The following is a 25,139-nucleotide window of genomic DNA, read 5'->3' as shown; positions in this document are numbered from 1 at the left end:
TTTTTCCGCGAATGTGGCTACCGGGGAATGTATTGGAAATATTTGTAGAGGCTAGATAAATCGTTCGGCCGGCTATTATCGCCGGTTTCCACTGGAAGTTCGCTTCGTGGAGTGCAACACACGCGATCGTATGAACGCGAACCGTATCGAGCGGATTCCATGGAACAACAGCGAACCACAATTTCGTTTCGCCGCAATTGTCGACGCTGTAACGAGGCAGTGCGCGTGCCGGTCTAAACAATGTCCGATCATCGAGTCGCTGACTCGATAACTCAACCGATTAGCCAGGACTGAATTGATTACTTCGATCTCGTCCCGTCGATATTCCGCTCTCTGCTCATTTTTGCATTCCTTTCGTTTTTTTCTTCACCCACGTTCCATTCATTAGAAGCGTATGGATCTCCGCGAACACTGTATTGAATTTCGAAGCAACGCGATAACGGTCGATCTCATTGGCCGATTTTCATACACATTTATTAACCCTTAGCGCTCAGTTGGCTCACGTACAGAGACATCGCTCATTTATTCGGTAACTCTAATGGCTCCGCTGCTGAGCCAACTGTTTTTAACATGCTTACACTGGAAAAATGTGCCAGAGTTGCTGGTAAGCAGTGATACAAAAACACGCGGAGTGCCAAGGGTTAAATACTAATTTTCAGTTAAACGCAAACAAATGGTGTTATGCTAAAACTACAATTTTACGCGGATTCGTATGCAACACTCCGTTACCTCTTTCCTAGATAAAATTTCATTTTTCTCGTGTTCAGTGACAAGTTTTATAATTCGTGTTTTTCAGGTGAAAAGAGTGGAAAAACCTGACCCCGATCCGTCGTCGCGGCTCGACGGAACGTCTGGGATGTTCGTTCTTTTCTCCTTTCACGTTTCGTTTTTCGTTGTACGTTTTTCTTAATCTGAATCGATCTTTTTTCAATTAGCCAGCTTTTACTTTATTGAAAAGGGAATTCAATCGAATATTCCTGATAAATCGTGATGTCACGTAACGAACAGGACAACGAGTTATCCAAGTCGCGAGTAAGCGAACGAAATAAGTAACAGCAACAACTTTTGCTCAAGTTTCAAACTCTAGAGTGAAAACCGCCGGCATGGCTGCCAGTTATCCGTTTTCCTCGCTAAACGAGACCCGTGCCTAAAAAGGGGAAGAATTCGCAAGCAGAATTGCACGTTTCTTATATAAGGATCTTACTAGGGAGTTGCGTTACGTGATACAGTCCGTTGTAAAAGGAGCCACGCAGTTAGACATGCTTTGAGCGGCTAACGGAAACAGCTTTCCACTCACCAAACAATTTATTTCCCTTTGCGAATCTTTTCTATCATCGCGGCTCTTTCTTACTTTGTGCATAAGAGCGACATGGAAGAATTCGTCTAAAATACCCGAGCGCAATTCGTCCTCTTCCTTTACTTCAACAAAATTGTATTACTGACAATTGGAAACGTGACAAGAATGTTCTATTATTACTAACTTCGAATGAATGATAAAAAACTATTTATAGAATCATTCCTTTTAACATTAAAATAGCACATTCATTGAAAAGCAAATGGTAGTAGTTAAAGGGTTAAGAAGTTGTTTGGCTATTTGCAATCTGGAGCATTTCTTTTTACACGAAACTGCAGTAGTAGGTGCAATAAATCAGTCAATCGTTATCAGACGATGTAGAATTTTTAGATACGTAAAAATCGTAATTAAAAGAAAGCGCTAATAATAAAGGTGCACCCTTTTTGCTGCGAAATCATCGATTGGACGAAATATCGTTGGTATCGTTTGAATTCTTCTTTTGTGATGAAACAACATGGATTTACTCGTTTGATCTAAATGCAACCGGAGAAATGGAACACACGCGATCGAATAAGCGAGCTAAATTCGCGAACAATAAGGAGCTAGGTAGATAGAATATCTCGTGTCGGGGACACGAGGCTAAAGTGGTGTAAGACCGCGCATGGTCGGGCAGCGGTAGAACGAGGGAAACGCCCAGACCAGACGAGCAGAAGGAAACCGGCACGCCGCGGTTTCTGACAATTGATGGTAAGAAGGCAGAACAGTAGAACGCGTCACTGTGCAGTCAGACGAGCGGTATGGAATAATAGATGATTAGGCTGATGGTATCAGACAATGGGCTGCCTAACAAGTAGAACGTGACAAGAAGTCACGAGATGGTACATAAATTCTAATTAATATTCCTCAGACAATTTCTACATTTGCCAATGATTTGGTCATACAATTCCTCCAGCTTTTGGAGACTGATAAAAAAATAATAAAAGGAGAATAGATAGATGAATAAAATTAATGTTTCTTTTTTTTTTTAGTAAAAGACTGAAACTTATCAGTGACTCTCTTAATTACGTTCAAACAGAAGAGAAATTATGTAGATTGTTACATATAATTCTACATATTAAACAGCGTTTTTAATTTTTAGACGGATTCATAATTTCGATGTTCATTTATATTCATTTTTATATTGTTCATTTATATGTATTTTTTGCCCGTGTTATTACGGCATACAATAAATGACATTACCATGCCGCGGCGTCGCGTCGTGTTTCATCGTGCGTAGCGCATAAAGAATTCACGCAGGTCGCGGAAAAAATGACGCGTTAAACAAAGGGAGGGAAAGAAGGAGGCGAGCGAGACATAAAGAGAAGGTAAAGTGAGTGTAAAACTGAAGGAACGCGAGGAGATGGCAGCCAGCGCCAAGAATAATTTTACTCGACGACGAGAAAGCTTTGACGTGTATTTAATTTTGATAGGATTCGCCGGCGCTCCTGTTCTACGTGCATTTGGGTAAACGCGGAAATTACAAATTCCTCCGTGTTGTGCATTATTAAACTTGAGAAAAAATGAAGGAAGCGTTCTGTTCCGACAGGCTTGCCTCCGTCCCCGTTTTTATTACTCACGTTGAATTTATTTCATAATCTAATTAGATTTGCGAGCGCTGGTGTTCTTTATTCTAATTATCATAAGTTAATCTAGCATAATTTATCGTAGTAAAAAATTACGATTAAACTGAACACTAAAATTGCTCATAATGTCCAGTCATATAAAACGCTAAAAGTAAAATGCATACTACCATTTGCAAACGAATTCTTATTTAGATTTGATTCTTTAAATTGACATCGCAAATGTTTTATTTTGCATAAAAACCAGCAGTCTGCAATTTCTGTTAAAGATCTAATATGATCAAAACATGTTGAACATTGGCTAAGCTTTACATACGAGGTTCGAATCCTCATTCGGTTTCTGATCTCATCTTTCATTCTTTGGTAGCACAATATCCCAACACCTCGTCCTTCCCTCAAGTGCACGGTATCGTTTTCCCCGAGAAAACTCTCGACTATATATCAAAAACGTGATCACCGCTATATCCACGACCGCTTTTTTCGCTCTCATATAGAGAGCTTCCATCCGTCGTGATCCTTTCCTTTGTCGATCCTATTTCCAGTTCTCATGCGAACCACGGCCACTTTGTCCATTTATGGAATGGGAGCTCGAGCGGAATCCTCTTTCAGTCTAGAGAAAGAAATTTTCCCGTCTAGCCAAATTTTAATAACTACTGGATCGCTCCGAGGATAATAAATACTCGTTTACTGTTAGCCGTTGCTAACCGCTTTAAAGTCAAGTAAATTACGGGCGCAGAGATGAAATTTTTAGCCAACCACTTATATTAAATTCGCTTTCTCTACCGTTGCCCTCAACAAAGGGGAGGCTTTGCAGGAGATCGTATAAATATTCGTTTATTAAAATGTTCGTTTATAAAATTGAGTAAATTCACAAAGCCGCTTACGTCAGTTTAAAACGACACCAGACGCTGAAAGAACCTTTAAAAAGCAAACGACCGTTGCGACTTGAAAAACTGCGATTCAAAGCGGTATCGAGAACGGTCTTTCGTGACTCCTTTCATAGTTCGGACGAAATTAGTTCCTTCGAAATTCTAGTAGCGAGATAAACAAGCTCCGAGAGTGGAGTAAAAAAAGTTCCGACTGGAAATGGCTGGGGATTAGCATTTTCGAGGGAAATCCTCGCTGACTGACCGAGACGGTACAAGCCGGAATTCTTTCTCGCGCGCTCGGTGAACGACTTCCCGTCGGCAAGTTTTAATGACGTCCTACTCCACTTACCGCTCCCCCCGTCCCGTTCGGAGCTTTTTCAGTCGACGTATAGCCGAGCTTTACGGTCTCGTTCGGTCAACCCCGGCGGGACAACGTGGAAAAGGAATTCGAAATCGCGGGAACCCCGAGCAATTAACGCGACCCGTCGTTCCGCGTAGCGATATAACAGTAATAGCATAGGAATTAATTCATTAAAAAATTTTATCCACCGATATCTGCTACATTCGAATCGACGTATAAAAAGTACACAAAAATATTTATATTCATTTAAAGTCCACTTTGTGAAGCTTACTTATTTTATTACTTATTGTGACAAAATATGTAGTACGAGTATCTGAGCGTGTGTGTGAGTGCCAAGGATGCGAAAGAGAATGTACAATGTACCTGAGGCAACCGTGCGAGAAGTAGCGAATATCCGATAAAGGTGCAGCGTCGCGCTTTTGGTATTAAGCGCGCACAAGTTATTCGGCGAAGTTGAATATTATATTTGGCGAGGTTCAAAGCTGGACGAGCGCAGAAGTAGGAACGAGGAGATCGCTCGTTCGAAATGATCGGATACGATGGGAATCGCGATCGAAGGAAGGTATAACGGTGAAACGTGACCCAGTTCGTGAAAGGGTGGCCGGGCGGTCGGATTCGGTGTCACTGGTTCCTAGCCCGGCGTGACCCGGATTCACCTGCTCCGCGTCCTCTTCTCCTACCTTCCGTTACTCCCTTTTCTCGTCCTCTAACAACCCCCGACCAGCCGCCCGCCACCCGCGTTTTTCCTCCTCATCCTTCCCTAGTTATATATCCATCTACCCGGCCAGAGATGAATCCGGTAACCTAATAAGCTCTAGTAATAAAACGTGTCGCGACGCGAGCCCAACCAGAGCGAGGCTACGTTTTCGGGCTTCTGCCCGCGGTTGGAAAGAAAGAAGACGGATGAGTGACAGGCTCTTAAGCAAAAAAGCCCGTCGAGCGTTAAATTCCGTGGAATTCACGCGGCCCTTCCGGCTGTCGCGACTTGCTTTCGTTCTTCCGAGTTCTCAAACTACAATCACGGATATTTATGTGTTTATGGGAAGTTTGAACAATCTAAAGAACCACAGGATGCACGTAAAGGAATACAAAATATCCAAAGTGAAGTAAAATTTACAGGGCACAAATGTTTAGATGCCTTTCATTTCATTGATTATATTTATAAAAATACGAATTTGCATAAGCGTCTGTAATAGATTGCTAAGTTCGAAATGCAATTACGTTTATACACAGAAATTTACTTTTTAAATTTATTCCCACTGCCTATTTATGCAAGATGATGGAGAAACCTCGGTAGAATTGCTCTCGTTATCACGACGGCACAGTGGCCGTGGCTAGAAACTTTCCAAAATGCGTTTCACAGTTTTCGCTCGAGACTCAATTCGCTCCCGGTCTGATTGTTAGCATCAACGATTCGCGTTATCCTTTACCATCGCTGAGCTACCGCAATGATAATACGATAAGGCGAAAGAGCAATAGGTAGGAATGTGCATTGAATTCTGTTAGCTTGCTCTCGATCTACGTTTTAATCGCGTTATCCCACGCAAATGCAAACATAGTTTGAAACTGCTTTGAATAAATGACTAACTGTCGAGGTAGCAACGGGGAAGTATGGGCACGGCCGCCGAAAGTTTCCAGAGCTACGCATGCAGACTCTAATTTCCCGGCTTTCCTCCGCGGCCATGTATCGCTTGTTTTCACGGAACATTTGTGAACACAAACAAATCGATACAAATGAAACAGAACGAATGGCAGCAAACAAAAGCGAGGTAGGAGCGTTAAAACAGCAAACCGTCCATTGAAAGAACGCAAAGTTGTTTTAAGGAAAGAACAGTGCACGTGTGTTTTTGAAAAGCAATTTATAATCAACTTCTTAACATAACCGAACTAATTGTGAGTCGTTGTTTGGATACGCATTGAGACTGTTTAATTTTTGCACGTGTCATGAAACGGTGTTGGTACAAAGATTCAAGTTGTACGATGTCGGATAGATGTGTTAATATACAACTGTAATAATTTATAAAGAAATTATAGAAAATATAAATGAAACACGTGGACATATTCGTCCTTCATTCGATTTCGTTCTAAGAACACGCGATCCGGATTTATAAGGGATGAAAGGAAAGTTATTAATCCGACTCCCCTCAATTAATTCGCGTCCCTTCGCGTGTCACCAACATTATCGACGGTTCAATCAATAGTAAGTAAGCATCTGCAACTCCTACTGTATCATCCAGCCAGCGGCAAAGACCTCCAATATAATTAATCCTAGTCATGCGCTGCAGTCGCGGGGATTTGCTCGAGGAAAATCTACGGAGCACGTACATAGTAGCGGATTTCTCAGGAATTAATCTTGATCTCCTCTGCCCCTCCGTAAAGTCGCATCGCGTTTCCCTTGCTCGTGGAAACCCGGGAGCCCGTCTTCCGGTTCCCAATTGGCTGTTCCTCGGCAATACGACTTGCTCCCTTAAAATCTCCGCCGCGGCTAAAGTGAATTAATTCTCTGCCATCAGTCAGCAGGATAAAAATCGTTTAATTAATCCGCGCGTTATATAAATCATACGGTGAAATTTCATCCGATCAAATTTTCTACCGATATAATTAAGTAACTTAATAAACGATTCATTAACTCCTTTATTATTTATTCAAAATCAGTAGCGATAGCGCTGTGAAATAGATCGATTAACGAAATTTCCTTCGACGATAGCTTTTAACGCTAAAGCGATTCCCTTTAATGATAGCTTTTAAGGTATAATAGATTTTACTTGAGGGTTGAGAATTTTCTTGTTTAAAAGAAATTCTTAACGCACGCACACGGAAAGTGGCAGCGAGATGAAATCGTCGGCGATTGCGGAACGAAGTAATCTCAGTTTCGCCTTTAAAACCCACTTAATTTCAGTTTTATTGCAAGGCGTTGCTCTACCGCACGATGAGCACTCGTAATAATAGGAACCGCAATAACTTTTCATTTTGTCGACACGATCCACCGATATTACTTCCTGCATCACGCGTTCCCGCCCGTCTTTCCATCGATTCCTGTGTAATCTTAATAACGCCTCGTTTAATTAAGATTATACGTTCATTAAACCCGAATAGCGGTTCTGTAATTTCTGTATTGGTATTATCATATAATCCAAAGAAAAAATATGAGAATATTAAATTCACCTTTAATGTGTTTAAAATATTTTTTTATTGCAACCAATTTTTTACATTATTTACCTACTGCGTAACTTCTGCAATTGCGAAAATGTGGAGGAATTTTTACATCAAGAGACTGTTGTACCATACTTCGTACAGAAAATCAGAGATGTACAGTTGGAAACGAGTGTGGTCGATGCCATTCTGTATCGCCTAATTAAAACACTTCTACCAGCAGGATCCTGGCGACCTAATTTTTCGAACACCGATCGTGGTTTACCAATTACACATGATCTACAGCGATATAGTCATGCGCGTGCCCCATTATTCCTCGACTCTAGGTCTAGGCGGGTCGAGCCGACGGATACCCGATCCATAATGAAAAGCAGGTAACAAAGCGTGGAAAACGCGGATGCATCGCCCCGCGAACCGTTTCGATGCCCCGCTTTTAACGCGCAGATTTCCATATTCCAATAACGAGGCCAGCGTAAAGCTTAATATCCTCCTGGCTCGATGATTTTTCCAAGGACAGATATTCCGGATCGAAAACTTCGCCCGATATTCTCATTACAGGTCATGTTTTCAAATTTAAGAAAATTATACTCTTTGAATTTTTAACAATATATACACAGCTTTATGTGAACATGTTTCGTAGTAAATAAATCTCTACGAATTTCTCGTTCGAACCGACGACTACACGCTTTCTTCTTACATCGACTGTATAAAATAGATGTCTTCAAGAAGAAAAACTGCTTCGAATCTACTTAATGGGACGTAAGTGTTCGATCGTACATAAAATATGATAGAAAGTCATTCTCACGCGAGCAAGAAACGTTTGATTAATGAACATCATCCGTTACGATCGACGGTAAAAATGTAGGGGATATTAAACGCGGTGAAATAAGAAGGGAAAGAGCAGGTGACCCGAAACGTGAATAACCGGTGACCTAAAATTTAACTGACCCGAAAATTCCGATGCCGACGGCGTAAAACTCAAAAATCAAATGAAAGAACTCCGCAGTAGGGAACTGAAATTATTTGTCTTAAGTACGGTCACTTTCTACCCGGCCAACCGTTCGCATTCAGCACTGTTTGCTTAATCATCCTTTGTTCTACTATAGCTCGGTCCAACAATGCCAGTATTCGATTCTACTCCGATTCGACAGTTCCCAACTTCCATTATCTACTTCTCAAACCAATTTATTTGCCGTTACCATTTGAATGAAATGGAAATTACTTATGGGAAGAGGAAATAATATATCATAAACAGTATATCTCATTTAGTGAAATAAAAATGAAGACAGGGAATTTAAGATTTCCTAGAACTGATTCTTCAATTTCATGCATCCTATGCACTTTGAATTACGCCCCGGTTTTTTCTCTTCCTCACGTTCGTTCGCATCACCGTTGATATCCTTCGATCTTCTATTCCTTTCGATACATCTGTTGCCACAGGATACGTAATCCCGTTGCCAATTAACTTATGCAAAACCTCAACCAAATAACGGGTGCGTCGATTTTCGGATTAATAAAGCCGGCGAATGGAACGAAGCACGAGAGGAAAAAGAAATTGTAGAGCATGGAGAGCGAGAGATCGCTAGTTCACCTGAGACGATATAACGAACAGACCTGAGGCGGTTCCTAATTAAATTCGACCATTAGTTAGTCGCGTAATTACACGGAGTTTCGATGCTTCGAGGCCTGCCGTAGTCGCACCGGAAGCGATCCCTGCGACGCTTCTTCGCTTCTTGGCTCCGAAGGGCGAGAGCGCTGTTTATCACATTAATAAATTGCTTATCTTACGAACTCTAATCAACCGTGTCGTTCGATCCTCAATCCTAACAATTCCTTCACGAAAGCGTCGACGATAGAACTAAGTCATTAAGCTCGATAATTAATTAGTCTTTTGACGTATAACTGCTTCCCGAGCTGCTCGACAGCTACGTACTAATCTCTCATTGGCGTTTAGAAATTATTCGTATGATTAAACTCCGACGTAACAGCAATTAACTTCTTACAACTAAGAAAGTGAAACGATATGAAGAAAAACATGTACGTGACAGAATTACTGAAGCTTCTTCAGAGAATGTTAACAATTACTGCTTTAAAGGATATTCATTGTCCATTGAAATTATTATATTTGTTCAAGTATCGTGAAATAAAATTAACTCGACTTCAGAATTTTAATAGAACCACTTTAAGGAGCGTTCATGTCTTTTTCCGGAACGATCAAAAACAAATAAATTGGTTTTAGTCTGGTCGTTAGTTAATTTACGGGGAACGGCGGAAACAGTGGCAACCGGAAGCGTAGCGAAGTGCGGATGAATAATAATGGGTTCTGAATAATAACAGTTGTATGTACGCTATTCGTTCTCGAAACTTCACTAACGGGCCCCTGGGAGCTCGTCCAGCAACGCTGGTCCACGTAATTTAATTTCCGTGCAACGATTTCTCCTCATCTTCGATATGACGGGTCCACCCGAGATTATATCATGACATAGACATTTCACCGATTCCATCCTGGAGAGAATTACTTTTAATTGAAACAGACGGATATTTCGACTACTTCGTTTTAACATAAGCATAGGCGCTCGGTCTTTGACGTATTTTTCTCTGTTTTTACAGCAGATTTATTTTTCATATTCGTCGATGAAATTGCTTCCAAGAGAGAGCCTTCAGCATATTTAATGAAATAAGTTGGTCAAATACTGATTAAATTTTCTTTTCAACCGTGATTACTTCATTTTAGTCGAAACAAAATACTGCAATTTAACTGCTGCTGCAATTTCGCACTGCAATATTATATGTAGTACCGCACGCGATTCCAATTATGTAATCCTAATTTCCCAATGTTTCGTAGCCGCGAAACATGATGCGATTGACAATACAAGCTAATTGCGATCGTGTTAGCTACAGCCAGCGCGCAGAAAGTTGAATTTATACCAGCCCCGGGTATAACGTTATTAATTAGACGCGCTAATTAAAACTGAACATAATACAAAAAGAACATTGTTAAAAATACGCTCAATAGATTAACTAGAAGAATGCACTCTGTTTCACATTTATAATCTATTTATTTTGTATTTCTATAGNCACATAAGGAACGTATGCACCGAATTAAAATTATTTTTCATTGGTACGTTCATAATTTAAAGAACAATAACCTTTTGGAGTAATTGTACGATCGACGAGTTTATATTTTGATCTAGTTTAATCATATTTAAAGCAATATTTCTTCATTATCTGAAATTAACTCAAAATTTTTAAGCGAGTTATGAATATAAAACAGAGTATACAACAAAGTTCAACTGGGAACTAGCTCGCCTTCGTGAAACTTCGTTAATATAGTAAAACCAGTCGATATTTAATATAAAATTTCTATTGAGAAGAATCCTGGATGAAAAATTGGCATAAAGTATTGGAAAAAAATGAAAAGGCGATATAGTAATAACTTAGTAAAAATTTGTCAGTTAAATAACTTTGAAAGCCGAGAATGTATTCCGTAAACAAGTTTGAAATCCATTTCTCCGGGGAAATGGGGCAAGAGACAAGAGGCCTGAAGCCAGGGTGGCCTGTTGTAGCACCCTTCGAACCTTTCGGGGGAAGGGGACAAAAAACGTGTACAAGGATCCGGAAAAGAGGTGTATCCCTTTCGAATCGACGACGACCTGAAAATTGGATCTTGCCAAGAGCGAGGGATGTTATCGATGTCGCGTGGCAATCGAGACATTTTCCCCTGACGAGTGGCTGCTCAAAACCAGAAACGAAGCGAAATTCACGGCAAAAAGGAGGAGGAGAAAGGCTTCCCTCTCAGAATTTTCAGAGTATCTAATGTCGTTCTGGACTGTTGGAGGTCGGGGTGGGAACGACAAAGGGCTCGCGAAATTTCTGGCCGACTCGTTTCGTTTAGAACTTCAGAATATTTCACAGAGGCCTGGAGAACTCGTGATAACGCTTCGACACTGGCGCGTCGCCGGGTCTGTCGTTCAAAGACAAATTAACGGAAAAGGGGTCGAAGGCCCAAAGCATTGTAGGAGGATCGGAACCATTGTTCTGAGGCGAGACGCTGACAAAGCCGAGGACAGACATAAAAACGACTCCTTTTTCCTTCAGATTACGATTAAATCATGGCTTTAAGTCTCTTTGCATTAAAGCCCGTGCTGTGCAAGTAAAACGTCGCGAAGCTGTCTCGTGAGCTTAATGAGGCTCGCTTCCACAAATCGAATAACTAACGTTCCATGGAGATTGATTATATTATTGATTCACCGCTTCATCCGCGAAACTTCGAATCGGATCGAGCTTGTAACACAAGGAGTTCATTTCGACTTTCGAGAAAATCTCGAGAATCGTATTCGTGCCTCTGCGATATGTCACAGAAATATGATTCCAAATAGGATTGATTCGTTCGTATATTAATGCTTATACTTCAAGATTATATATAATATGGAAAAAGTCGAGAATTTTCAGCCTGTGAATGTAGGATGAATGAATCGAAACATATTGATCGATGTAAATGTGAAACTGAATGGAAAACCGAAAACAAAAATTGAAATCCGGGAAGTTTTGTGATGGGATTTCGATCTGAGCGTAGCATGAATATGTGATTGAAAGTGACAGAATATAGACAACCATTCTCGAATAATCGCAGTAAATGCAAATGTGTATAAAAGTGATTCCTGGAAAAAACATTTTTATTTTCACCGAGTACCAACCTATTGTAACTGCAGGTCTGCACAATTGTAATTGTATTCTCGAAAAAATTGTTTGCTTCCCATTGTACACATGTATAAACGATCGTGTATTCAACTTGCTTTTTTATAAAAGGTTATTACAGACGAGAAATAATTCTGCAATATCGTTTAGTGGTTTACCATCGTCTACCAGTCGAATAATTACATCAAAGGCAAGACGCTCTAGAACCTAATGAGTTTGCCTAATAGAACGTCGAACATCTGGCGTCGGCCGACCAAATGGTTTACAATGTGATCCTAATTAGTGGCCATTACGGGTTACGATATTAATGGTACCCAGCGTGCTGCGTAGGCTCGGATAACGCGATTCCACGAAATGTTATTTCGACCGATTATCGAGCGGCGTTACCCGCCGAGAGTGTGGATGTCAGGCATTCGTTGAACGATATCACCGTTTTAGAGGAAATACCATTTAGTTTGGCTCGATTCCCTCAAATCGTTCGTGGTTTCGTACACACAGCCGATAATTTCTCCGCCAGAGATTTTGGTGCAGGCATGCTTCAATTTTAGATGCATGCTTCCGTTATATTCCACGATTATTGTTCACGTATTAATAAATGAAATGATAACTAAATTAAAGTTGAATGCGAGATGATACGTAGGCGAGGTCGTACAATCGACGATCTTCTATTTCGAATCATACGCACCGTGCCAATTCGTATTTTATAATCATAATTAAAATTCTAAATGTAATTAAAAGTTTCACTTCAGGCACGGTCATACGTACATCTGATTATTAAATCTTGTGTACACCTGATCAAGAGATATTCATCCCAACCACATTAATATCATTTATAATTAATTTTCTAAGTGAATTTTAACTGTTTCGCAGAATGCCTAATGAAAACGCGCTCTGCGGCTGCGGAGTCGTGGTCGACTTGCCAAAATTGCGAAACGGCGCGTTGTCTTCGAGGAAGTTGACGAGTAGGATACCGAAATCGAAGAGCGCCAAGCCGGATGGCCGACCGGCTAAGAAACAGCATTTACAGGAGGATGCTCGCGCGTCCAAGAGCAGAAGTTTCGAAACTGGGAGCAGTAGTTCGGTGGCCGAACAAGCAAGACCGGTCAGCAAGAGCAGCAAACACGAGAAGCGATTAAATCACTCGAGACGAACGAGAAGCGCCGACAGAGCGGAGTCCCATTATACTTACATAGGTCAGCCAAAATTTGAACTTAATCATTTATAATCTGCTATTCTTATGAAAATTATTATTTCCTGCATATCATACGTATTCTTGCTTGTACAGAGTGAATTAATAAGAAATATCTTTTAAAATTATCCATTGATTACTGATTTTGTTATAAAGTATGATAGAAATAGATTCTAATTTATTAGAATGCAAGGATGCATTCATTTAACGGTAATATGAATTTTTATATGTGGAATTTCTCCTTGATTCTATTTGGTACTAAATATCTGGGAATCAACCCGACTATCTTATTCAGTCGTTATGATGGACGCAGTATATTACGGTTGAACATTCTGAACCGTTCCTAAGTTCCGTAATTAATTTTAGCCGCAATTCAATTAGATGAAGATCAAATTGTTTTGTAATTTAATTTGCACTGGACTTCTGTTACAGATTGCGGCTCGTGCATAGTTGGTGGTGGTATTCGTGAGAACGTTATACCGGAGGCGTTGTACGCGACCATACCAGACACGCCGAACGCGAGCGCTAACGAAACCGGAAATAGTCAATTAAACACTCAAAGTAGATCGCAACCGGTTTATGCCATTCCTTCGATGGTATCGCCGCCGCCCACCTACGACGTGGCCATTTCGAAAACGTGGCAGGTAAAGGATTATTATTACCTAGCCTTTCCGTCGGAAATAGATTTTCAAACGGGATAACAGACGAAAACGATAGGTAACCTTTCCGATCAACTCGGACAAACACATCTGGCAGTATATTAGTCAACTGACCTCGATTACGCTACTGGCTCACTCTTTATACGCCTATAATAAAATTTTATTACTCTGTCGAATAGCGTTCGGTTCTCCATAAAAAATCACAATACCGCTTGTGCCACTATAAAAGTTCATGGCGGCAGGTTATACCAGATTGATTGGTACTTAACGTGTACCAGGGAGAGGTATTGTATCGACAGCGTGGCGAAATTAGAAGCCATTCACCGTTCCGAGAGCAACGATGAGGATTTAACTGCTAAGTAGTAATGGTCCGTCCTAGTCAGACAGCAGATAGGATAGCAATCCCGTGGTAGCAAACGTCCATCGCTCGTAGATACGTACGACTTGTTAGACACCGGATCCCGGTCAACTATTCGCGTGCCACGGCAGCGTGGGTTACCTGTACACAAGATGCATGCTTCCGTTATATTCCACGATTATTGTTCACGTATTAATAAATGAAATGATAACTAAATTAAAGTTGAATGCGAGATGATACGTAGGCGAGGTCGTACAATCGACGATCTTCTATTTCGAATCATACGCACCGTGCCAATTCGTATTTTATAATCATAATTAAAATTCTAAATGTAATTAAAAGTTTCACTTCAGGCACGGTTATATGTACATCTGATTATTAAATCTTGTGTACACCTGATCAAGAGATATTCATCCCAACCACATTAATATCATTTATAATTAATTTTCTAAGTGAATTTTAACTGTTTCGCAGAATGCCTAATGAAAACGCGCTCTGCGGCTGCGGAGTCGTGGTCGACTTGCCAAAATTGCGAAACGGCGCGTTGTCTTCGAGGAAGTTGACGAGTAGGATACCGAAATCGAAGAGCGCCAAGCCGGATGGCCGACCGGCTAAGAAACAGCATTTACAGGAGGATGCTCGCGCGTCCAAGAGCAGAAGTTTCGAAACTGGGAGCAGTAGTTCGGTGGCCGAACAAGCAAGACCGGTCAGCAAGAGCAGCAAACACGAGAAGCGATTAAATCACTCGAGACGAACGAGAAGCGCCGACAGAGCGGAGTCCCATTATACTTACATAGGTCAGCCAAAATTTGAACTTAATCATTTATAATCTGCTATTCTTATGAAAATTATTATTTCCTGCATATGATACATATTCTTGCTTGTACAGAGTGAATTAATAAGAAATATCTTTTAAAATTATCCATTGATTACTGATTTTGTTATAAAGTATGATAGAAATAGATTCTAATTTATTAGAATGCAAGGATGCATTCATTTAACGGTAATATGAATTTTTATATGTGGAATTTCTCCTTGATTCTATTTGGTACTAAATATCTGGGAATCAACCCGACTATCTTATTCAGTCGTTATGATGGACGCAGTATATTACGGTTGAACATTCTGAACCGTTCCTAAGTTCCGTAATTAATTTTAGCCGCAATTCAATTAGATGAAGATCAAATTGTTTTGTAATTTAATTTGCACTGGACTTCTGTTACAGATTGCGGCTCGTGCATAGTTGGTGGTGGTATTCGTGAGAACGTTATACCGGAGGCGTTGTACGCGACCATACCAGACACGCCGAACGCGAGCGCTAACGAAACCGGAAATAGTCAATTAAACACTCAAAGTAGATCGCAACCGGTTTATGCCATTCCTTCGATGGTATCGCCGCCGCCCACCTACGACGTGGCCATTTCGAAAACGTGGCAGGTAAAGGATTATTATTACCTAGCCTTTCCGTCGGAAATAGATTTTCAAACGGGATAACAGACGAAAACGATAGGTAACCTTTCCGATCAACTCGGACAAACACATCTGGCAGTATATTAGTCAACTGACCTCGATTACGCTACTGGCTCACTCTTTATACGCCTATAATAAAATTTTATTACTCTGTCGAATAGCGTTCGGTTCTCCATAAAAAATCACAATACCGCTTGTGCCACTATAAAAGTTCATGGCGGCAGGTTATACCAGATTGATTGGTACTTAACGTGTACCAGGGAGAGGTATTGTATCGACAGCGTGGCGAAATTAGAAGCCATTCACCGTTCCGAGAGCAACGATGAGGATTTAACTGCTAAGTAGTAATGGTCCGTCCTAGTCAGACAGCAGATAGGATAGCAATCCCGTGGTAGCAAACGTCCATCGCTCGTAGATACGTACGACTTGTTAGACACCGGATCCCGGTCAACTATTCGCGTGCCACGGCAGCGTGGGTTACCTGTACACGACCTGACTAATTGCTTCGGCTACTAATTAATGGCAGCAGTAGAGAGAAGCTGGAAATTTCACTTCAAAAGAAATCGTTACGTTTAATTGACCGTCAATGAAGTTCGTGTGATTGTCGAAATTTCAATATTTGAAATTGATCGCGACGTTCAATTGTGGCGAGAAGGTCAAGGATTCAGAGGAAAAATTTTTTACACATCCAGGATTCCGATATACGGAATTAAAACAACCGCAGACCGGTGCAATCCGTACAATCGATGACGGCGAAACCGTTCTAATTCTTCGATAATTACGAGAAAATTTTTTCCTTTTATATGATCCACCGATCCATTCCACTTTCGCAGTCATCTATGGACGAAGAATATTCAAAAGTAGAACGAGGCTGCGGTTTATCGTTTCGGGCATTTTATCGAACTTGAATTTTTGATGAGAAAGGCGCGGGAGTATTTCCGCACGGGGTATATATACGTATGTATGTATAATCCGGTGACAGGAAAATTAATGCTTGAATATTCAAAACCGTTGACTCGAGTCCCCGTTTGCTGAATATTCGATTATGCGAATAATCAACCTCCTCGGATCCCTAGACGTAGTTAACATGAGAAAAGAGCAAGGGAGACTCTTGTGACCGTCGGGAATATCCTTGATTTAAAACAAAATGGTACAACGAGGGTCGAAAACAACGGAAAATACGATCCCTTGAAGAGATACTTCTTGCTCGGGAGCCATGCGGATTTTGAAATAGAGTTTCGGCGGCGCCCGGGCGTCATATAAATTTTCGTACCACGTCTCGCGGTCACCCATTGCGAAAAGCATAGTTCCACCACCACCGGTGTTGACCCACTTCAAAGTCCCGGTAACGACACCGGGACACTTGGAGTTTCGCTGAGTTTTATCGGCTGTCACGCCGCTCTATCTGATCAGATTGAGTTTAACATCCTCTGTCTACTCGACAATGTTTTGAAATGACTGGCCTTGATTTTTTAATTTTTCCGAACGAAGAACGACACGTATTCGATCAGCTTTTAAGAAGATAATAAATAATACGAAGAAAGTGTGTTCATAAATCTTATTGGCGTTTCAGAGAACGCAGTTCCCTGAGCTTTTCTCGTTAATGAAAATTAATTAAGTTCTCAGAGCTTCGTTGCAAACAGATTTCGAACTTCTACCAATGACTACGCGTAACTGGAATCTAACGAAAGTTCTTCGATTTTCACCGAGCTATAAACGTATTATAGCACTGTTCTCGATTGCGTTCCGCCCTGTGTTTCGATGCAATCTCCACCCACCCCACAAGATGGATATCTACCGCAACAGAGTAAAACAATTAATGCCAAATTCTCGTTAACGAGAATAATACCTATCGATAAACAAGTGGGAAATTTGAAACGTACAAAGATTAATATCGCAACAGAAGATGTATTGATACTCTAAAAGAAATTGATAATATTTCGGATCAGAAAATGAATGAGCGACAAATACCTGATACCATTAATTTCAGATATAAAAGAAAAACAGGGACCAAACTTATACTCCACCTTCTAAAAGATTTTATTTGAAATGTTAAGAATTGGAAATTCCTTAGTAACGTTTGTTTTACTTGTTCATTGTTTGACTTCAGTCTGGTTTACCGCCGACTTACGAGGAATATCTGTGTCACGCCAAGTACGCAATGATTACTCGATCGCACACGCCACCTCCGCCGTGGTCAGACACTAGCACGACTACGCCCGCGATGTTGAATGTGCAAACACGTCGCGAGATGCTGGCCAGTCAACCAGAGCTGCGAGAGCATCTGGCACAGTTGTCGCTGTCTCAAAGCAGCGAGAGGCCGAGCGCTGGTCATTATCGTCATAATCACCAAGGAGACGTCTTACGCGATAATAATTACCTCTCGAATCAGCAAGCGTCCAGGGAGCAGCAAGTCAGGATGCATCAAAGAACGCGTGACTCCATGCCTCCCAGGTCAGTTTTTCCATGAACTAATTGAAAAATAGCACATTTCGTTTTTCATTCCTTATTAATCCTACAACTTCTTCTATCGAAAAAGTTGAAAAATAACTAAATCGTAGCGTTGTAACAGGTTAATCTGAAGTTAAACTATCAACACGGGTTGCAAGTTATAATAGTATAATACTATCTCCTTCAGTTCGTACCTCTCGGTTCGAAACTTATTCAATTATCTTTCACGCTAACCGACATTCTGAAAACTACTGATAAAATTCTGCATCTCCTTGTACTTATCTATTAATCCGGACAAACTCGTCGAATATTGTTGCTGTAATACAATAAATTCTTAAGTATTTCATCAAATTGAATTCTTGTACATTGAGAACATCTCTAAAGTTTGTTAATGAAACTGTAATTAAACAGTTTCATTCTCGGTTGAGAATTATCTTTTTACTATGTGATATTTCAGATCACAAAGCGCTAGCCGTGTTCAGCAGCAGAGAATCGCCACAATGTACGACGACGGTGCGTTCTGTATGGAAACGACTGCACTGCTGTCCGCGTTTGAAAACGCCGGATGCAGCCTGATGTAAAGAGGAATCTAAGGGGAACGAAACAGAAGGTGGACGGAGAGGGAGAATTCCGTGGATTTTTCCGAAGTAAATCGTCATACTTGAGAGGACGTCGTGAGAGCCTTTCCATGACCGTTCGGGAAGAAGAAATCTCATTGTGGACGCAATGAAGCCCGACGACAGTTCCACGCGACAAATCTTCCGCGACTTTGATATAACGTAATCGATTTTCGTCCCTTCCTCTCAGCACTCGTCCCACTCCCTCTCCCACGAAACTTTCCTCCTCCTCGGGAGCACAATTAGGAGGGCGAAACTTTACGGACGAACCGATAATTAAGTGTAACTTTCCCACGGAGAGAAAAAACGAATTGCACGACGATTCACTGGTAAGGATTTCGAAAGTTCGAGGAAAATTTTTTTTCAGGGCTACGATAGCTCGGTAGCTACTTTGGAAATTGTCTGACGCGCAAAAGTCGTCGGAGGTTTCGTCCAAGTTTTCCGAGCACGTTCGATCCACCCGGCCCTGGCTGCGTACTTCGGGCCAGAGGGAAAGTTTCGCGTGACCGCGAAGACTTCGACGTTTTCCGAGCGGATGAAAATGCTAAAAACACGCGGGTAACTTTCGACGTTCCTCGCGAATCGTGACCCTCTTTTGATGAAATCAGTTCCTTCGGAATTCTTATTTCGAGCCTCTCTTCAAATGAATATCCCGGTGGACATTCGAAGTTCGACGTTGCTCGCATGAATCCTTTCTTCGAGCAGAGATATACTGTCACGAACTGTTCTGTCGTTCGAACGTTATTTTTATTCAACGGGATAATTCCTGGGCTCAGTGTAACGAATGACTCGATTTGTTACTCGCGAATCGTAAGTAATTACTAGACTGCAGATTTCATGCATTTGCTGAAAAATTCGATATGAAACAGACATCTGGAATTTATGTAATGTGTAAGAAAATGAATTACAAGTACTAAGTACACATTATTATTTTCGGAGGGTAAGAAGAAATCTCGAGATAAATTTCGTTTTTCAAATTGACATCGTGAGAGCTTTAATTTACATAATCCGCAGTCTAGTAATAACGTACAGCTTCAGAACTACGTAATTTGATTTTTATTAGATCAGAACGGATCTAATATAAGCAAGACGCATTCTCAACGTTTCATTTCAGTTTGCTTGAGCAAGCCGTAAAATGGATATTTCGCATTGCCTTCATCCTCCCTGGCTGGACCAGGTTCTCTGTACGCCTAACGAAACATAAAAACAAACACGTTTCACTGGTTCTAATTTTTCTTATGTATTTTTTTTTATGATTTTGAGACTATTTACGTACGTAGAAACGAAATGTACCTAAGAAGTATAGATTTAATTAGAAACTAAAAAAAAAAAGGATGACGCAGTGGGTTCTGAATACGTATAATGATCTGGCGCAGGCCTAATTTTGCAGACTGGTAGCGTTTTAATCTTTTGGTTTTCTACTGCTGTTCAGTGATGATAGAGGTTCTATTTTTTCTACCATTTTTATGTCTGTACATAATACACGTATCTTGATTTCCGCGTATCAAGATTTGTACAGAAACGTAACGCAGACACGATTTTCCGCATCGATCGACGCGTCGCGTCGAATTGTTTATCCAAATGAGTTCTTAAGTTCGCGTTCAGTATTTAGAACAGATCGCTTTTAAATAGACTTTGGAATAGAAGAGCAAGCCTGATGCTGGATTCATCTCAATCTTCGTAATCGCGATACTTTTAAATCTTTACGCGTTAATGACACATATTTTAAGAACGAGCTCTGAGAGAGCGGATTTACATGTTCATCGCGATTCAATGAAATCTTTTCGGGTATACTTTGATCAAATCAAATACTGTGTTCTACTGTGTTCTACAAAACTAATATAAAAGATCGTTTAGGTAATTTTCCAAAGATTTCTAATATTTCTTGGAAACGCTTCTTCTTCGCTTCATCGAAGAGCGTATAACTTTCATCTTTTCGTAAATTACGTTTCTTTCAATGGAACATTTAACACGTCTACGAATATATCGTAAATTAACTGTCGCATCGAGTTAAGGATGTACTATGTGTGTGTTTAACAAGCAAAGAAATACCAGAGATTATAAATTTCTATAGCTAGTAGAGAGACACTTCGTTCTTTATTGTTGTATATATAATACGTGTAAGTGTAAAATCGTTACGTAATCGTAAAATTTGAAACACGATTCCGCGTGCTTAAGATAGTGAAACAAATGTCGTCGAAGTAAATGTTAATCGTACGCCATACTAAATTCAAGCACATCGTCGATGAGCGCGTTGATAAATGTTGACACACTGATTAGTGGCAAGGATGTTAATTGCCCAGGCGCAATTCGAAGCGAAAATTTTATTTTAGTTTTACTCTTAAGTTTATTAATTGAATGCATTGTCGCATACAATTTTTTTCTACGTCGAATACTTCAAGAGTAATCGATTAATCATTTCGTCCATCATGAAATATTTCTTAACGAGTGGAGTGTGGAGGAAATTGCATAGGACCTTTTCTGTGTCTGACAACTACAGCTATACATTGCGAAGCGAGGCATGAGATTCATCCATTAAATGTGTCCACTAAGTGTCTCAAAAGCTTAAGATATAAGGGTACGTGAAATCACATACAAAACATAATTACGTGTAATTTACGAAAGAAAATTGCATAAATATTCAATGAATTTTGCTTTTGCAAACGTACATTCGACCCTGACTGTACGTAGGAATATCAGTTAAAAAGATCGAGGTGTCAATTTGTTCTGCGCGGATTGCTTCGACGCGTTTAACGACACGAGACTCGTCGTCACTACTAATTGTCTTCGTTATTTAATCGTGGTGAGTTAATGATAAATAACGAACAGATTGATCGAGCCACTCAACGTGCTGTAATTAGACGGATAGGAAGACACAGTAATTAAGTAATATTTAGTATTCGTTTAATTACGAATTTTAGCCTGTCCTAACGACATACAAAGCAGAAAGTAGCATGTAACAAATCGCTGTTGTAAAGTGAGAAAAAGGAAATACGAGAGAAGGTGTCGCGAACACGTTTAATGGCACCTGTGTAGAACGGCGTTCTGATTCCGAGTCAGCGTAATTTAAGGAGCCAAGGATACTCTTGTGTCTGTCGAGTCTTAAACACTTCCATGTTCTGCCCCGATACGACCATAATTGTAAATATCTGACATGGTACGGGATGCAGCCGTCAAATATTAATATGCTTCGAACTTTCAATACTCAAATTCTCTTTAGAGAAATTATTTTTTAGCGGACGGTCTCGATTTATTCTGAAGCAAAACTCGACTCAGTATTTCTACCCTGAGGTTTCTGTAGCCGTTTTCAATTCGTTTCAGAAGATCGCGATAATTTTCCGGAGCTCGTTAAAAAGTTTAATGACGGCATTCCCGTGGATCGTAAGTACGTTTAATGGAACCGAGGCAGACGCACGATATTCGTTGAGGACTCATGAAAACGTTACTCATTATTGTACATAATAATAACTGTCATCGTTTCGCGAGGATCTAATGTATACTCGAGCTGTTGCGCGATCCCAGGTTTCCACAATTAGCGTTTTACGTCGGGTGTTAAACGTGCTTTAAAGGCAATCTCAAGAATATCGAGAATGTATAAAACAAAGTCTCTGATCTCGTTTGTTTTTACGAAAATTCGACTTTCAATTAAAATCACGAACACTGTAGAAGGATACACGCATTTAGCAGATCTACTGCACAATCGGTTTGCTACAAAATTTACACGTAAGTTGATAACGACTCGTGAACCTCCGTACGTAGGACGATGTAGGTTCCGATTCGGAAACTCCACCGAATAATACTTCCAATATTCCTAACAACCCACGCTGTTTACCCGATCGATTATGACCCGCAAACAGCGAGTATACACTTACACGTGCACGGAGGAGATAATGTGTTTTTCACGCGTCTCGAATTCGCGCACCGCTCCGGGGATTAATAATTCACGCTTCCGGCATCGAATCGCGAATAATCGCGCTGTAAAATTAATACCGGCGAAATGATAACGAAATTATAATAACACTGTTCTGTAGTTATGGAAATTATGTTGCAAAATAATAAACGTATGCGCCATTATGAAGGTGAGTATCCGCCCGTGTTATATCTCGCATTATCTCATCGTTGCATACGTACCATTCGTACTCTGCTCACGAACGTTTGGTATCCAATGAAGCGACGTTTGCCCGTTCATAATGATATAAACGGATGCGGATACATGCCTTAATACGTTCAAATTCGTGGCAAACGTAAGCGACTGTCCCCGGACGAGTCGAAACGAGACGGAAAGTTTGATGTTGTAAAAAAGAGAAACGATCGTGTAGATTAGAATTGGTGGTGCTTCTCCAAACCTAGTAAACGTTCAAATTTCCGCGTGCTACTGTATCAACTGCGAATGCACAGTTTAATCCTCTTTCGAGTTGTTTCCCTCTGTTCTCGATACTCTTCAGACTGGAGAGACACTAACGAGACCAGAGGGGGAGGCGTGAAGAACAGTTGCTCTTATTAGCATTGATTAATTACGACGCGATCGTACGGAATGAAATACTTTACGAACATTATATGTATAGGGTTAATTTGTTCTGTGCGTCAGTCACTGACTCGCGACGTGGCAGGAACAACACATAATTTCAGATGTTACATGTATGTATGTACGTCTAAGCGCACACAGTCTATCGTTCGAGCGATAATAAATGTAAGCGACGATACCTTAACGAAGCATCGTGGCTTCCACCGAAAAATAACCGCAGAGGGATGGAACCCAGGACTGCCAAAGAGCGCGAAACTTCTAAAAATGCATAGGTTCTTTCGACGCACGAACGCTGTTGATTCGTGTCGATCATTTCGATCATTTAATATGATCACAATGTATCAGCGTGTGTGAAATCGAGATCAAATGGTTTTTCCATCGATCCAAGTGTTTTCTCAACGCCTGTATCGACGTTCTGTTAAATTACTTTATCTAGTTTCCTGTTTTGTTCGTACATCAGAAAGTTCATTTCATTTTTTACCGAATCGCCTATCTTTGTCTCAATGTTGCACAGAGGAAATCTTATCGTCGAAGCAGTACGTTCTGATTCGACGGAAACGAACGGAACGATCTAGAGTGCAGTTGTATTTAACAGTGCGTTTTCAATGTTAATGTGTAACTAAAGGTGAAAACGATTGCAGGGATTCTTAACAAACGGTGCTTCTAAATTTTGTCCTTTTTGAGAAAAAAGTAATCCGGTATCGTAAATTCTTGTCTTCTATAGATTTCATTTTTTTATCATTTACACACACATTTTCACAATTTATGTAATTAAAGAGCTTATACATCGTAAATCATAATCTAACTTTTTTCTAACAAGGGTCAGTTTTGTTAAGAACCTCGCAACTGCAAGGGGATGTGAACGGAAGTGAAACGTCACGATGGATAAATGTTTCCATACAGAATTACTTAAACGATTAGCGTTGTAAATTAAAAAAGTAAGAGGAAAATAAGTATCTACAGTGATAATCTCGTAGCAACGTTATTTCATCATGGAAAATATTTTTCTCATCACGGTGTGATCTTATTTATTTCCGTACGTGAATGTTGACCTGTCTTCTATCTAAGCATTATAAATAACCGAGATAAAACGAAACATACAGGAGAAACAGGTTTAACAATGCAGCAGTTCGTGGGTAACGAGAAACTAATTACTCACGATACCATTCTGTCGGTAATATCGTATTAAAATATGGAAATAAAACAAAAACTGAACCGCTATGTATTGTATGTTGTGTATATTATGAATGTTTAGAGGACCAAAAAATATAATGTACCGGTGTAAAACGTAACTAAGTTACGTTGTAACTATAAAGCCAATGAAAATTATCTTACATATAAATATAAAATTTCAATGTGCCACATATTCAGTAATATGTATAGAACAATGGAAATCTTTCATTGGTTTCATAGTTATGACATAAAGTGTCTTCATCTTCTGCTCCATCAATTCTACTTAATCAGCTCCTTCAATTCTTTGACTCTCAACCTTTACAACTATATTTTTTTTTATATATATATTCCCTCTTCTTACTTGTTCCAATAAGTCTTAAACGTTCACGTTAAAACTTAAACGACAAGGAAAGCCATTGCAACTTGTCGCCGTTACGAAACGAATGCAAAGAGAGATCCGCACATGGAACGATGTACGTAATGTAAAATGATCACGAAGGCGTGACTTAAATACCTCGGACCAGCGACCGCAGACACGCCGAACGTATCTAATTTCACGGCGTCTAATTAAAGAATGAAACATCTCTCGCAATAACCCAGACGCCGCGGTTTTACCGCGAGCTACGTGCATACAATTAGGCCGACGCTCCTTGAGCCGTTACACGTTCACCTGCTCCGCTCTAACTTATTATGGCAAGAAACT

General features: G+C 40.3%; 1 protein-coding gene and 1 long non-coding RNA gene across 4 annotated transcripts in view; one reads left to right on the top strand and one right to left on the bottom strand.

Moving 5' to 3' along the window:
- Positions 1 to 19,958, top strand: part of LOC108624086 (uncharacterized) — a 39,284-nt gene extending 19,326 nt beyond the window's left edge. The window contains exons 2-5 of one of the 2 annotated variants that reach the window (XM_018023132.2): positions 12,865 to 13,187; positions 13,616 to 13,827; positions 17,781 to 18,124; positions 18,579 to 19,958. In XM_018023132.2, coding sequence (XP_017878621.1) covers positions 12,866 to 13,187; positions 13,616 to 13,827; positions 17,781 to 18,124; positions 18,579 to 18,702 — 1,002 coding nt within the window. In that variant the 5' untranslated portion in view covers position 12,865 and the 3' untranslated portion in view covers positions 18,703 to 19,958. Of the gene's footprint in view, positions 1 to 12,864; positions 13,188 to 13,615; positions 13,828 to 14,653; positions 14,998 to 15,425; positions 15,638 to 17,780; positions 18,125 to 18,578 lie in introns of those variants that run through there. The other variant, XM_018023131.2, reaches the window with a different exon arrangement.
- Positions 1 to 25,139, bottom strand: part of LOC113464201 (uncharacterized) — a 110,528-nt gene that overhangs the window by 22,212 nt on the left and 63,177 nt on the right. The window lies entirely within an intron of this gene.

This window comes from Ceratina calcarata, unplaced genomic scaffold, assembly GCF_001652005.2.
Source record: "Ceratina calcarata isolate Rehan_Ccalc_2016 unplaced genomic scaffold, ASM165200v1 scaffold297.2, whole genome shotgun sequence".
Lineage (NCBI taxonomy): Eukaryota > Metazoa > Arthropoda > Insecta > Hymenoptera > Apidae > Ceratina > Ceratina calcarata.
This window is presented reverse-complemented; position numbering and strand designations above follow the sequence as displayed.